We start from the raw sequence: 14,630 nt of genomic DNA, 5'->3' as shown, positions 1-14,630 counted from the left end.
CAGCTGCATGTAGACGCTGTGCCTCTGGGGCCATCCAGAAAGAGAGCTGGAACTCCAGGAACAAGTGCAGGAGTCTCTGACAGGGTTTGCATCCAGAGTAACTGCGAGTGTGTGGAGAATGGAGGAGTCTATCTCTAACATGAGCACTGCCTTTGTGGAGGAAATGTCGCATGAACGTGCCGCCATGGAGAGGGTGGCAACCTCCTTGGAGGACATAAGTCGCCACACTCAAGAGCATGGTGACTCTTCTAAATAGATTGTCTGCTATGGAGGATAGATGGGCATCTAATGAGGATAGACACCAGAGGTACATGGACATCCCCGTTATGAGGACTGTCAGTACTGAGACGGGTCCTGGTGGCCCCACTGAGGTGTAGCAGGTTGCTCTTCAACCACTTGCTAGCAGTGAAGTGCGGGTGACCCAGGAGAGGGGTGTTGGTGGCAAACAACAAGGAAGTGTGGGATCCTCTCTAAGCACTCATGACCATGCCACTGCGGAGCCCTCAGTCAGAGCCCCAGGTTCCTCATCCAACTGAGATGGCTGTCTCAGCCCCTGCACAGCCGCAGGAAGAGCAGACTGTGGAGGAGCCCTCAGGCTCCCAAACCCAGAGGATGCCCGCCAAAGGCGTCTAAGCAGGCACAGCACCAAAGTGAGCAAGGTGCCTCTACATCTGCTGAAGCCACAGGGGAAACACCGCGTAGGAGCACGCGCAAGAGGAAGTTAAAGCACTAATAGTCACAACGATAGTCACTTGGGTGTCTTAGTGTTGTTCAATATCGAGTGTATCCTTTTGTGATGTAATTAAACAAAAGTGATGGCAAACAGTTGACGTTCTGGCCTATGTGTTCTGGGAAATGGAAGTTTAAGAGTGAGGGCTCAGGGCTAATTCCATTTATAATGATGGTGGTGAGAGTGAGCAGACACCACCATTTGTTGGACAGATAATGCATGAGGTTTTGAGAATGTCGGCCTTATATTCATCTCCATCTGCCAGCCACCTCTGTTTGAAGCGTAAGCTTACGCGAATCTGGCATGGAGGAGTGCATCCCTTGCCTGACGGCCAGCAATGTGGTCGCATGCGGCTGCATTGGTCACATCCGGACCCCCACACATGGCTCCGTCCTCCTCTTCCTCTTAGGAGCGTGCGCTGAGCCACTTATTCATCCGGCAGCACTAAGCCGTGCTGCTGTGCGATGTTGTGCAGGGCACAGTAGACCATGATGATTCTGGACACCCTGGCTGGTGCATACTGCAGGGCTCCACCAGATCTGTCCAGGCATCGGAAGTGCATTTTGAGCAAGCCAATGGTTTCCTTTATGATGCTTCTGGTGGAAATGTGGCTCACATTGTAGCTCTCCTCAGCCTCGTTTGTTGGCCTCCTCATCGGTGTCATTAGCCACTTTTTCAGGGGATAGCCCTTGTCGCCAAGTAGCCATCCGCAAAGTTGGGTTGGCAGATGGAAGAGCTGAGGCATAGTAGACTGGCGCAGGATGAAGGAGTCATGGCAACTGCCAGGGTACTTAGCGCAAACATGCAGGATGAGCTTCCTGTGGCTACACACCAGCTGGATGTTCAAGGAGTGGAATCCCTTGCGGTTGACAAATACAGCTGGGATGTGATAGGGGGCCGATGTCTGCAGCTGATCCCTGGAAGGAACCTGAAGCAAAGAAGTTGAGTGCGGTGGTGACTTTGACAGCCACTGGTAAGGAGGGTCCACCCGCTCCACTGGGCTCCAGGTGTTGGTGCAGCATTGCGCAGATGTCAGCGACGACGTCTCTTGAAAGTCTCGGCCTCCTTTGGCACTGCTGCTCAGTCATGTTGAGGAAGCTGATCCTCTGCCTGTAAACCCTGTGTTGGGGGTATCTCCTGTGGTGAGGTGCAGCCCTGCACTGACGCCCTCCACCCTATGCAGCATCTGGTGGGCGAGGAGGAGATTGGCGCTCCTGGTGCTGGTGCTGCTGTTGTGGCTGGTTGTGGCGCTGCCGCGGCTGCTCTTCCTCCAAATCAGACGACCAGGATGAGAGGATATAAAGGGTCCCCATCCCGTTGCTATAGATTTCAGTTGAGGCAAGAAGCTTGCAAGCGCACAGTCAAAGTGGCCTGAGATTATTCCAATCAGGTCACACTGCAGATGGCTGTCAGCTTGACCAGTCACAAGGTCAGTAGAGTTGCAAAATCTTATCCCAAACCTCCAACAACAAAATTGTGACATTTGAATGTCAGCCATGTTGCAGGAGCGCTTTTAAGCGCTGCAGCAATTGACAACAAATCATGTCCTCGAGAAACCCGACTCGTTGCAGCTGGCGTGTTTCTCGGAAGACGGCAAACAGGAGCCAAAAGCACCAAAATCAGAATTGCTGATTAAAATAGGATTAGCAAGGCAGTTAACGGGCTGTTAACTTCCTGTCTCGCCATTTGCTGGTCAATTCGGGAGCAGCTGACCCGACACTTATGAAAGTAGCGTGGGGGCAGGTTCGCAGGCAACAGGCATTTTTCCCGATTTTCGCTGCCGACCCACCTCCCAACCTGCCCTCCGAGGTCCATGAAAATCGAGCCCAAAGTATTTGTTTAATTTCTCTGCCATTTCCTTATTCTCCATTATAATTTCTCCTATCTCAGCCGGTAAGGGACCCACATTTACTTTTGCTAATCTTTTCCTTTTTACATACTTATAGAAGCTTTTACAGCCTGTTTTTATATCTCTCACTAGTTTACTCTCATATTCTCTTTTCCCTTTATCAATTTCTTAGTCCTCCTTTGCTGAATTCTAGAATCCTCCCAATCCTCAGGCTTACTACTCTTTTTGGCAACATTATAAACCTCCTCCTTTGATCTAATACTATCTTTAACTTCTCTTGTTAGCCACGGTTGGTCCACTTTTCCTGTGGGCTTTTTGCACCTTAAAGGAATGTATATTTGTTATAAATTATGTATTGATTCTTTAAATGCTAGCCATTGCTTCTCTACCGGCATACCTTTTAATGTAGTTTCCCAACCTATCTTAGCCAACTCGCCCCTCATACCTACATAGTTTGCTTTGTTTAGATTTAAGACCATAGTCTCGGATTTAACTAAATTACTTTCAAACTCAATATAGAATTCCATCATATTATGGTCACTCTTCCCTAAAGACCCCTTTACTACAATGTTATTAATTAACCCTTTCTCATTGCACAATTACTAGATCTAAAATAGCCTGTTCCCTAGTTGGTTCCTCAACATACTGATCTAGGAAAGCTATCTTGCATACATTCCATGAATTCGTCCTCCACACTATTACCGCAAATTTGGTTTGCCCAGTCTATATGTAGATTAAAGTCCCCCATGATTACTGTATTACCCTGCCTCTAATTTCCTGATTTATACTCTGCCCTACATTACAACTACTGTTTGGGGGCCTATAAACAACTCTCACCAATGTTTTCTGCCCCTTGCTGTTTCTTAGCTCCACCCAAACTGATTTTTAATTCTTGATTTTCGGAGCCAAGATCCTTTCTCTCTACTGTCTTTATCCCATCCTTTATCAGGGCTACCCCTCCTCCTTTTCCATTTTGCCTATCCCTTCTAAAAGTGAAGTATCCTGGAATATTTAGTTCCCAACTGTGGCCACTTGGCAACCACGTCTCCGTTATGGCTATTAGGTCAAACCTGTTAATTTATATCTGCACTATTAATTCATCTATTTTGTTGCGAATGCTTCGCGCAGATATAGTGCCTTTAGCTTTGACTTATTTCTGTATTTCCCTGATGCATTATTACCTTTGTTACTCTCTCTGACCCTTCCTGACCCAATCTGCTTATTTTTACCTAAAACTCTACTCTGCTCTACAGCCTTGACATTTCAATAACTAAATGATTTCCCTCCTCTGTATTGATCTTGCAATTTCTATATGGAGCTTTATAACCAGCACAAAGATTTTCATTATATTATTCGGAGCAGGATGTCACCACCAACAAGCAGTTATATAGAGCCTTTACTGTGGAAAAACAGCTCAAATCCCAAAAGTGAAATCCCAAAGGGTTCTGGTTTTATTAACTTCCACTGTAAAATATTGTTCAAATATGATTACATGCAGACATTGAGAACTCAAAAATCTAGGCTGACACTTCAGTGCAGTACTGAGGGAGTGCTGCACTGTCGGAGGTGCCGTCTTTCGGATGAGATGTTAAACCTGTCTGCTCTCTTGGGTGCACGTAAGATTCCCATGGCACTATTTCGAAGAAGAGCAGGGGAGTTATCCCTGGTGTCCTGGCCAATACTTATCCCTCAATCATTAATTAAAAAAAGATTGTCTGATCATTATCACATTGCTGTTTGTGGAACCTTGTTGTGTGCAAATTGGCTGCCACGTTTCCTACCTTACGACAGTGACTACACTTCCAAAAAAAAAAAGTACTTAATTGGCTGTAAAGCACTTTGGGACATCCAGTGGTCGTGAAAGGCGCTCTATAAATGAAATTCTTTCTTTTTCAATATTAAAAATATTCAAATCAGCAGTGATGCCAAAATTCCAGATTTTTATTTTATTAAAATCTCAACAGTCTACATTTAAAGCACAAACTGCATTTGAATCAAGCAGAAAGTTCTTACAATGTAAATTTTTGTTGAGTAAATGCGGTAAAAAAAAAATCTAACTTAATGAGACAGCACCAATGTATAAATCTCTTTAGAAATCTAAAGAGAAAGGTCAAGGCAATAGAGCAGTGTAGCGATTTGGGTAAAAATAAGCAGAGTGTGACAGGAAGGGACAGAGTGTTTAACGGTAGCAGTGCAGCAGAGAATAAGGTCAAAGCCAGGAATAATGATAAAACATTTAAATTAAAGGCTCTTTATCTGAATGCACGAAGCATTCGTAACAAGATAGACGAACTCATGGCACAAATAGAGATAAATGGGTTTGATCGAATAGCCATTACAGACATGGTTGCAAGGTGACCAAGGTTGGGAACTAAATGTTCCAGGGTACTTGACGTTTCAAAAAAAGACAGGCAGAATGGAAAAGGAGGGGGGTAGCCCTGATAATAAAGGATGACATAAGGACAGTAGAGAGAAAGCATCTTGGCTCAGAAGATCAGGAAGTAGAATCAGTATGGGTGGAGATAAGAAATAACAAGGGGCAGAAAACACTGGTGGGAGTAGTATATAGGATCCTGAACAGTAGCTATACCGTTGAACAGAATATTAATCAAGAAATAGTAGGAGTTTGTAACAAAGGTAATGCAATAATTGTGGGGGACTTTAATCTTCATATAGACTGGACAAATCAAATTGGCAAAGATAATCTGGAGGACGAGTTCATGGAATGCATTTGGGACAGTTTCCTGGAACAATACGTCATGGAACCAACCAGGGAACAGGCTATTTTAGATCTTGTATTGTGTAATGAGACAGGGTTAATTAGTAATCTCATAGTAAATCTCTAGTGCAGAGTGATCATAATAGGATAGATTTTCACGTTAAATTTGAGAGTGACTTGCACAAGTCCAAAACTAGAATCTTAAACTTATATAAAGCCAATTACATAGGTATGAGGGGCAAGTTGGCTAAGGTAGATTGGAAAAATAAATTAAAAGGTATGGCGGTAGATAAGCAGTGGTTAGCATTTAAAGAAATATTTCATAATTCTCAACAAAAATACATTCCATTGTGAAACAAAAACTCCACAGGAAAACTGATCCATCTGTGGCTAACTAAAGAAGTTAAGGATAGAATTAGATTAAAAGAAGCAGTTTATAATGTTGCAAAGAACAATAGTAAGCCTGAGGATTGGGAGAGTTTCAGAAACCAGCAAAGGATGACCAGAAAATTGATAGAAAGGGAAAAAACAGAATGAGAGAAAACTAGCAAGAAATATAAATGCTGATTGTAAGAGCTTCTACAAGTATGTAAACAGGAAGAGAGTAGCAAAAGTAAACGTTGGTCCCTTAGAGGCTGAGACAAGAGAAATTATTTTGGGAGATAGGAAATGGCAGAAACGTTAACCAAATATTTTGTATCTGTCTTCACAGTAGAAGGCACAAAAAGCATACCAAAAATGGTGGGGAACCAAGGGTCTAATGAGGGTGAGGAACTTAACGTAATGAATATAAGTAGAGAAAAGGTACTAGAGAAACTAATGAGACTAAAAGCCGACAAATCCCCAGGACCTGATGGCCTACAACCTAGGGTTCTAAAAGAGGTGGCTGTAGAAATAGCGGATGCATTGGTTTTGATCTTCCAAAATCCCCTAGATTCTAGAACCGTCCCAATAGATTGAAAGGTACCAAATGCAACACCGCTATTCAAGAAAGGAGGGAGAGAAAACCGGGAACTACAGGCCAGTTAGCCAGACATCAGTAGTAGGGAAAATGCTGGAATACATTGTTAAGGAAGTGTTATCATGGCACTTAGAAAATCATAACATGATTAGGCAGAGTCAACATGATTTTATGAAAGGGAAATCATCTTTGACAAATTTATTAGAGTTTTTTTGAGGATGTAACTAGCAGGGTAGATAAAGGGGAACCAGTGGATGTAGTATATTTAGATTTCCAAAAGGCATTCGATAAGGTGCCACATAAAAGGCTATTACACAAGATAAGGGCTCATGGGTTGGGCGTAATATAGTAGCATGTATAGAGGATTGGTTAATGGACAGAAAACAGAGAGTAGGGATAAATGGGTATTTTTCAGGTTGGCAGGCTGTAACTAGTGGAGTGCCGCAAGGATTAGTGCTGTGGCCTCAGCTATTTAAATTCTATATTAATGACCTACATGAAGGGACCGAGTGTAATGTATCTAAGTTTGCTGACGATACAAAGCTAGGTGGAGAGCACAAAGCGTCTGCAAAGGGAAATAGATAGACTAAGTGAGTGGGCAGTAAGGCGACAGGTGGAGTATAATGTAGGGAAATGTGAAGTTATTAATTTTGGTAGGAAGAATAGAAAAACAGAATATTTTTTAAATGGTGAGAAACTTTTAAATGTTGGTGTTGAGAGAGATTTGGGTGTCCTTATGCAAGAAACACAGAAAGCTAGCATGCAGGTACAGTAAGCAATAAAGGAAGGCCAATGGCATGTTGGCCTTTATTGCAAGGAGGTTGGAGTACAAGAGTAAGGAAGTCTTGCTTCAATTGTACAGGGCCTTGGTGAGACCTCACCTGGAGTACTGTGCACAGTTTTGGTCTCCTTATCTAAGGAAGGATATACTTGCCTCGGAGGCGGTGCAATGAAGGTACACTAGATTGATTCCTGGGATGAGAGGGCTGTCCTATGATGAGAAATTGTGTAGAATGGGCCTATACTCTCGGGAGTTTAGAGGAATGAGAGGTGATCTCATTAAAACATGTAAGATTCTGAAGGGGATTGACAGGGTAGATGCTGAGAGGTTGTTTCCCCTGGCTGGAGTACCTAGAACTAGGGGACATAGTTTTAAATGGCCTACCCCTTATCCTGAGATGAGGAGGAATTTCTTCACTCAGAGGGTTGTGACTCTTTGGAATTCCCTGCCCCAGAGGGCTGTGGATGCTGAGTCTTTGAGTATATTCAAGACTGAGATAGATAGATTTTTGGACACTAGGGGAAATCAAGGGATATGGAGATCAGGTGGGAAAGTGGAGTTAAGGTGGATGATTAGCCATGATCTTATTGAATGGCGGAGCAGGCTCAAGGGGCCGTATGGCCTACTCCTGCTCCTATTTCTTACGTTCTTCAATATATTGGCATGGTCTTCTGTTCATCTAATATCAACAGAAACTAAGTCAGTTGTGAAATTTTCCCCTTTTTAGTTATTCTGGTATGAAAATTGTGATTTTGATGTGACAAAGAAATGCAAACATTCTTGCAAAAACATTTCAGGCTGGCAGGCTGTAACTAGTGGGATACCGCAAGGATCAGTGTTTGGGCCTCAGCTATTCACAATCTACATCAATGATTTGGATGAGGGGACCAAATGTAATATATCCAAGTTTGCTGATTATACAAAGCTGGGTGGGAATGTAAGTTGCGAGGAGGATGCAAGGAGGCTTCAATGGAATGTAGACAGGCTAAATGAGTGGGCAAGAACATGGCAAATGGAATATAATGTGGAGAAATGTTAAGTTATCCACTTTGGTAGGAAAAATAGAAAAGCAGAGTATTTTTTAAATGGTGAGAGATTGGGAAATGTTGGTGTTCAGAAGGACCTGGGTGTCCTTGCACACAAATTACTGAAAGTTAACATGCAGGTACAGCAAGCAATTAGGAAAGCAAATGGTATGTTGGCCTTTATTACAAGAGGATTTGAGTATAGAGTAAAGACGTCTTACTGCAATTATATATGGTGTGGAGATGCCGGAGTTGGACTGGGGTGGACAAATGTAAGAAGTCACACAACACCAGGTTATAGTCCAACAGCTTTATTTGAAATCACAAGCTTTCGGAGCGCTGCTCCTTCTTCAGGTGAAGGTACAACAAAGGTTCACCAAACTGGTTCCTGGGATTTGGGGGGGGGGGGGGGGGGGGGGCGGGGGGATTGTTCTTCGAGGCAGGGTTGAGTAGACTAGGTCTATATTCTCGAGTTTAGAAGAATAAGAGGCGATCTCATTGAAACATACAAAATTCTTACAGGGCTTGACAGGGTAGATGCACGGAGGATGTTTCCCCTGGCTGAGGAGTCTAGAACCAGAGGTCACAGTCTCAGAATAAGGGGTCGGCCATTTAGGACTGAGATGAGGAGAAATTTCTTCACTCAAGAGGGTGGTGAACCTTTGGAATTCTCTACCCCAGAGGGCTATGGAAGCTCAGTCGTTGAGTATATTCAAGACAGAGATCGAGATTTTTGAATATTAAGGGAATTGAGGGATATGGGAATAGTGCAGGAGTGGAGATGAGTAGAAGATCAGCCATGATCTTATTGAATGGCAGAGCAGGCTCGCATGGCAAAATGGCCTACTCCTGCTCCTATTTCTTATGTTCCATAGGATTAGATAGGATTTCTTGTGTTCTTATGTGACTATGTAAATAAAATACTGTACACAGGATATATATCTTTTCAAAAAAAAAACAGTATTAAAAACTAAGTATACAGTCTGCAAATAAAAAGGTGTTACACTTACTGGAAAACATCCAGGCCAAATACAGCAGCAAGATTCCTTGAAGTCCACTTTTCTTCCTTTTGGAATGCTACCTTGGCGAGGAATCTACAGAGGAACTTCAGGAGATTGTAGTTAACAGCTGGAAGCTCATCTAAGAAGCATTTCAACTTCCTTCCAAGTTCATCTTCAATATTGTCTGAAAAATATATATATGTATACACAACTAAAAATTAAAACATTTTAATAAATGTACTCCATACATAAAACACAGCCATCTTGAGTTTGTATAAAAAGCTACATTCTCTGAAAAGGAACATTTCTGATTGTCATTTTTCTTTTGTAATACAGGTACACTATCCCTTATCCGAAAGCCTTGGGTCGGTTTTCGGAATTCAGAAGGTATTACCTCTTGCGACTGTTCCGTGTCTCATTCCCCTTCCTGCTTCTCTGGAAAGCCGGATATCGGCTGACTCCTACTAAGCTGGCCCGCAAATCAGGTCGGGGGGGGGGGGGGGGGGAGGAAAGAGAAAAGAACATCGGACGGGCCACGGTTCAGGTCAGGGTCCGGGGGGGGGGGGGGGGGTGTCGGGGTCGGTCTCGGAGGGGTCCAGGGTCGGGGGCCGGGGTCACGGGGGGGGGGGGGGGGGAGAAAGAGAGAAAAGAATATCGGACGGGCCGCGGGTTGGGTCGGGGGGGGGGAAAGAATATTGGACGGGCTGCTGCAGCTATCGGACCGGCCGCTGTATTGTTGGGTTCACTCTCCCGGTACCTCCTTCACACTGCCCAGCTCGGCCTACAATCTCCTACGCAGGAGGGAACTCTGTGACCCTCTGCCCTGCTCAGCGTAAGTCATGCGCCACTCTGGTCAGGTCATGCGCATGACTTACGCTGAACGAAAAAACTTTCGGTTTTTAGAGATTTTCGGAAGTTCGGATAAAGGATAGTCTACCTGTAGTATAATTTCTATGCAGCCGATGATTTTGGGTGCTTTCAAACCAAATTCCAATTCTTTGTGCACACACAAAACAACCCATTATACTTTAATTAAAAAAAACAAAATACTACGAATGCTGGAAATCTGAAAAACACAGAAAATGCTAGAAATACTCAGCAGGTCAGGCAGCATCTGTGGAGAGAGAAACAGTTAACGTTTCAGGTTGATGACCCTTCGTCTGACCCTTCTGTTTCTCTCTCCACAGATGCTGCCTGACCTGCTGAGTATTTCCAGCATTTTCTGTTTTTAACCCATTATACTTGGCTCCTTAGTCTCCCTAAGTATTCTCAATTAAGGAAATTTCCTGTTCAGCCAGACTAATTTTAAGAAACTAAATACAGCCAAGCAGAGTTGCATGAAAAAAAAATTACAGCAGATTTATAACAAAGCCCAACTAGTTTTCACCCCTGCACCCACCAATAATAATGTTTGCCACAATAATTCTAACATTGCCATGAAGGGACTGAGCAAATGTTGTCCTTATTCAATTAACACTAATTAGAACCAGAGTAAGACTAGTTTTACTGGAGCCATTGTAATTTTATGTTATAACGTGTCGGAATTTTGTCATCCATTGGGAAAGGGTGGGGGGGGGGGAATAGATGCGTGTCCTTCATTTATTTACATTGGTGTTTAGAGACCTATACGCTCATAAAAACTCAAAAGTACGCATCCTCAGTTGTCAATAATGTTTTAGTAATTTAAGCACAAGAGTTACTTCAGTAAAATATCTTTCACTGTAGTTAGGGTCAAATAGAACCCTTCACATGCTGCTCCAAGAAGTGGTTGTTGAACAAATAGGATCTCAGACTTTGCCTTGTAGTTCTTAACCTGCCAAGCATTTAACACAAGATGCTCCTACAAGCAAGTTTTCCAACCTTTAGCATGAATTGTTACATAAAATAAGTGATCTAACTGTTTAGACTGAATATCTTTCATTCTATCCATGAAAATATATTTCCCTCTCAAATTAAGGTCAATGAATCAATGGCACAGACAAATCAAACTCAGATACAATTCTCAGCACAGCAAGAAAGATGAAATCAGGCCCAACAAGACATTTATCCGCTGTGTTCAAGTTGTTAACCATTTGTACTGAAACAGCTACTAAATTGTTTTGAACAAAACTTTAGCTCACATGAACCTATAGGTTGAAAAGATTGTGACATCAGTTTGCTCAGAATAGAATTTAAATCCCAAGTAGGAACCACCCAAGTAGCAAAAGGTTATACATTCCAGACATTTTCATGAATCGGGACACCTAACCATCATTTCCAAAGGTTGGCAATAGACAGAAACAGTAGGAACGGAGAGTCTCAGTGAACTCAACACACTCAGATTTAGCAGAATTTGCAAATATACAACATTCCAGCAGGTTAAAAAAGTGGACTTTGCACTGCTGGACATAACATTTCAATTTCTTCAAAGCACATGGTCTCCTAAAATCCAATAAAGTAGCAATAATCAATTGCCAAAATGCTTGCTCCTCTAGGTTTGTGCAGTTCAGAGACATGCCATCGGACTATCCATTTCTGAGGCTGGAGAATTTCTCTGTAAGCAATGTTGATGGGCTAGTCAATGCCAAAGCTTGCAGATTTTGAGAACCACATATTTCTTTGGGTCCTCTGTCTGCATTTTGCAAATGATCGTTGCTGCAAAAGGAAACGCATAAATAAACCTGGTCATTGAGGAATACTGCCTGGTTGTCTCAGAACTTGCATTAAAATTTCAGAAGCATCTTATTCTGAAAAGTAGCCACGAGCTTTATCTTCAATTAACTATACCTATGCCCATCAAAATCTACCACTTCATCTTCCACCAATGCAAGGAGCTGAATTGACAAATCTACAGAAATCACCCTGTACTAAAGCCTCTTTTCCAAAGCACAATGCTCAGGAGTGCATCCTGCTCTGCTTGATATACTGAACGGCAGCATAGTGTTTATGTTACCGGACTCGTAATCCAACAGGCCTGCACTAATAATCCAGAGACAGGAGTTCAACTCCCACCAGGGCAGCTGTGGAATTTAAATTCAGTTAATTAAATAAAACTGGAATAAAAATCTAGCATCGGTAATGATGACCATGAAACTACCAGATTGTCGTAAAAACCCACCTAGTTCACTACTGTCCTTTAGGGAAGGAAATCTGCCGTCCTTACCTGGTCTGGCCTATATGCGACTCCAGACCCACTGCAATGCAGTTGACTCTTAACTGCCCTTTGAAACACTGAGTTACAACAACCGCTGCAAGAAACAAGAATAAAACCGGACAGACCACCCGGCATTGACCTAAGCACCAGCTTCAGGCATGACAACAGCACACCCAGCCCATTCAACCCTGCAAAGTCCTCACTAATATCTGGGGACTTACGCCAAAATTGGGAGAGCTGTCCCACAGACTAGTTAGTCATACTAACAGAATCATATCTTTCAGCCAATGTCCCAGTATCCTCCATCACCATCCCTACATATGTCCTGTCCCACCGGCAGGACAGACCCACCAGAGGTGGAGGCACAGTGGCATGCAGTCGGGAAAGAGCGGCCCGGGAGGTCCTCAACACTGACTCAAGACCCACGAAGTCTCATGGCATCAGGTCAAATATGGGCAAGGAAACCTCCTGCTGATTACCACCTACTGCCCTCCCTCAGCTGATGAATCAGTACTCCATGTTGAACACAACTTGGAAGAAGTAATGAGGGTAGCAAGGGCACAGAATGTACTCTAGGTGGGGGACTTAAATGTCCATCACCAAGAATGGCTTGGTAGCACCAATACTGACCAAGCTGGCCAAGTCCTAAAGGACATAGCTGTCAGACTGGGCCTGCAACAGGTGGTGAGAGAACCAACAAGAGGGGAAAAACCTACTTGACCTCATCCTCACCAATCTACTGTCGCAGATGCATCACAGTATTGGTAGCAGTGACCACCGCACAGACCTTGTGGAGATGAAGTACCGTCTTCACACTGAGGACACCTTCCATCGTGTTGTGTGGCACTACCACCGTGCTAAATGGGATAGATTCAAAACAGATCTAGCAGCTCAAAGCTGGGCATCCAACGGCGCTGTGGGCCATCAACAGTAGCAGAATTGCAATCTGTAACCTCATGGCCCGGCATATCCCTCACTCTACAATTACCATCAAGTCAGGCGATCAACCCTAGTTTAATGAGTGGTGTAGAAGAGCATGCCAGGTGCAGCACCAGGCGTACCTAAAAATGAGGTGCCAACCTGGGGAAGCTGCAACACAGGAGTACATGCATGCTAAACAGCGGAAGCAGCATGCTATAGACAGCGCCGTAAAACCAACGGATCAGATCAAGGCTCTGTAGTCCTGCCACATCCAGTCATGAATGGTGGTGGACCATTAAACAACTAACGGGAGGAGAAGGCTCCATGAACATCCCCATTCTCAATGATGACAGAGCCCAGCACGCGAATGCAAAAGACAAAGCTGAAGCTTTTGCAACCATCTTCAGCCAGAAGTGCTGAGTGGATGATCCATCCCAGCCTCCTCCCGAGGTCCCCACCATCACAGTAGTCAGTCTTCAGCCAATTAGATTCACTCCACGTGATATCAAGAAAGGGCTGAGCACACTGGATACAGCAAAGGCTGTGGGCCCCAACAATATCTCAGCTGTCATGCTGAAGACTTGTGCTCCAGAACTAGCCACTCCTCTAGCCAAGCTGTTCCAGTACATCTACAACACTGGCATCGACCCGACAATGTGGAAAACTGCCCAGGTATGTCCTGTCCACAAAAAGCTGGACAAATCCAATCCAGCCAATTACCACTCCATCAGTCTACTCTCAATCATCAGCAATGATGGAAGGTGTTGTCGACAGTGCTATTAAGCGGCACTTACTCACCAATAACCTGCTCAGTTTGAGTTCCGCCAGGACCACTCCGCTCCAGACATGAACAAAAAAGCTGAATTCCAGAGGTGAGCCGAGAGTGACTGCCCTTGATATCAAAGCAGCATTTGACCGAGTGTGACATCAAGGAGCCCTAGCAAAATTGAAGTCAATTGGAATCAGGGGGAAAACTCTCCAATGGCTGGAGTCATACCTAGCACAAAAGGAAAATGGTTGCGTTTGTTGGAGGCCAATCTCCGCCCCAGGACATCGCTGCAAGAGTTCCTCAGGGCAGTGCCCTTGGCGCATCTTTAGCTGCTTCATCAATAACCTTCCTTCCATCATAAAGGTCAGAAATGGAGATGTTCGCTGATGATTCACTTCCATTCGCAACTTCTCAGATAATGAAGCAGTCCATGCCCGCACGCAGCAAGGCCTGGACGACATTCAGGCTCGGGCTAAGTGGCAAGTAATATTCGCGCCACACAAGTGCCAGGCAATAACTATCTCCAACAAGAGAGCGTCTAACCACCGCCGCTTGACACTCAACGACAATACCATCACCGAATCCCCCAACATCAACATCCTGGGGGTCACCATTGACCAGAAACTTAATTGGACCAGCCACATAAATACTGTGGCTACAATAGCAGGTCAGAGGCTGGGCATTCTGCAGAGAGTGTCTCACCTCCTGACTCCCCAAAGCCTTTCCAGCATCTACAAGGCA

The 14,630-nt window shown here is 44.1% G+C and overlaps 1 protein-coding gene across 6 annotated transcripts in view; it reads right to left on the bottom strand.

The window, feature by feature from the left end:
- The window catches only part of fam13b (family with sequence similarity 13 member B), a 220,561-nt gene that overhangs the window by 163,858 nt on the left and 42,073 nt on the right, over nucleotides 1-14,630 (bottom strand). For all 6 annotated transcript variants that reach the window (XM_085995563.1, XM_085995566.1, XM_085995564.1 and 3 more), the window contains exon 4: nucleotides 9,076-9,250. In XM_085995563.1, the coding sequence (XP_085851689.1) occupies nucleotides 9,076-9,250 (175 nt within the window). The remainder of the gene's footprint in view (nucleotides 1-9,075; nucleotides 9,251-14,630) is intronic.

This window comes from Somniosus microcephalus, chromosome 8 (assembly GCF_052327205.1).
Source record: "Somniosus microcephalus isolate GS21.2 chromosome 8, FLI_Smic_1.0, whole genome shotgun sequence".
Taxonomy (NCBI): domain Eukaryota; kingdom Metazoa; phylum Chordata; class Chondrichthyes; order Squaliformes; family Somniosidae; genus Somniosus; species Somniosus microcephalus.
Note: the sequence above shows the minus strand (reverse complement) of the source record. Positions and strands in the feature narration are given on the sequence as shown.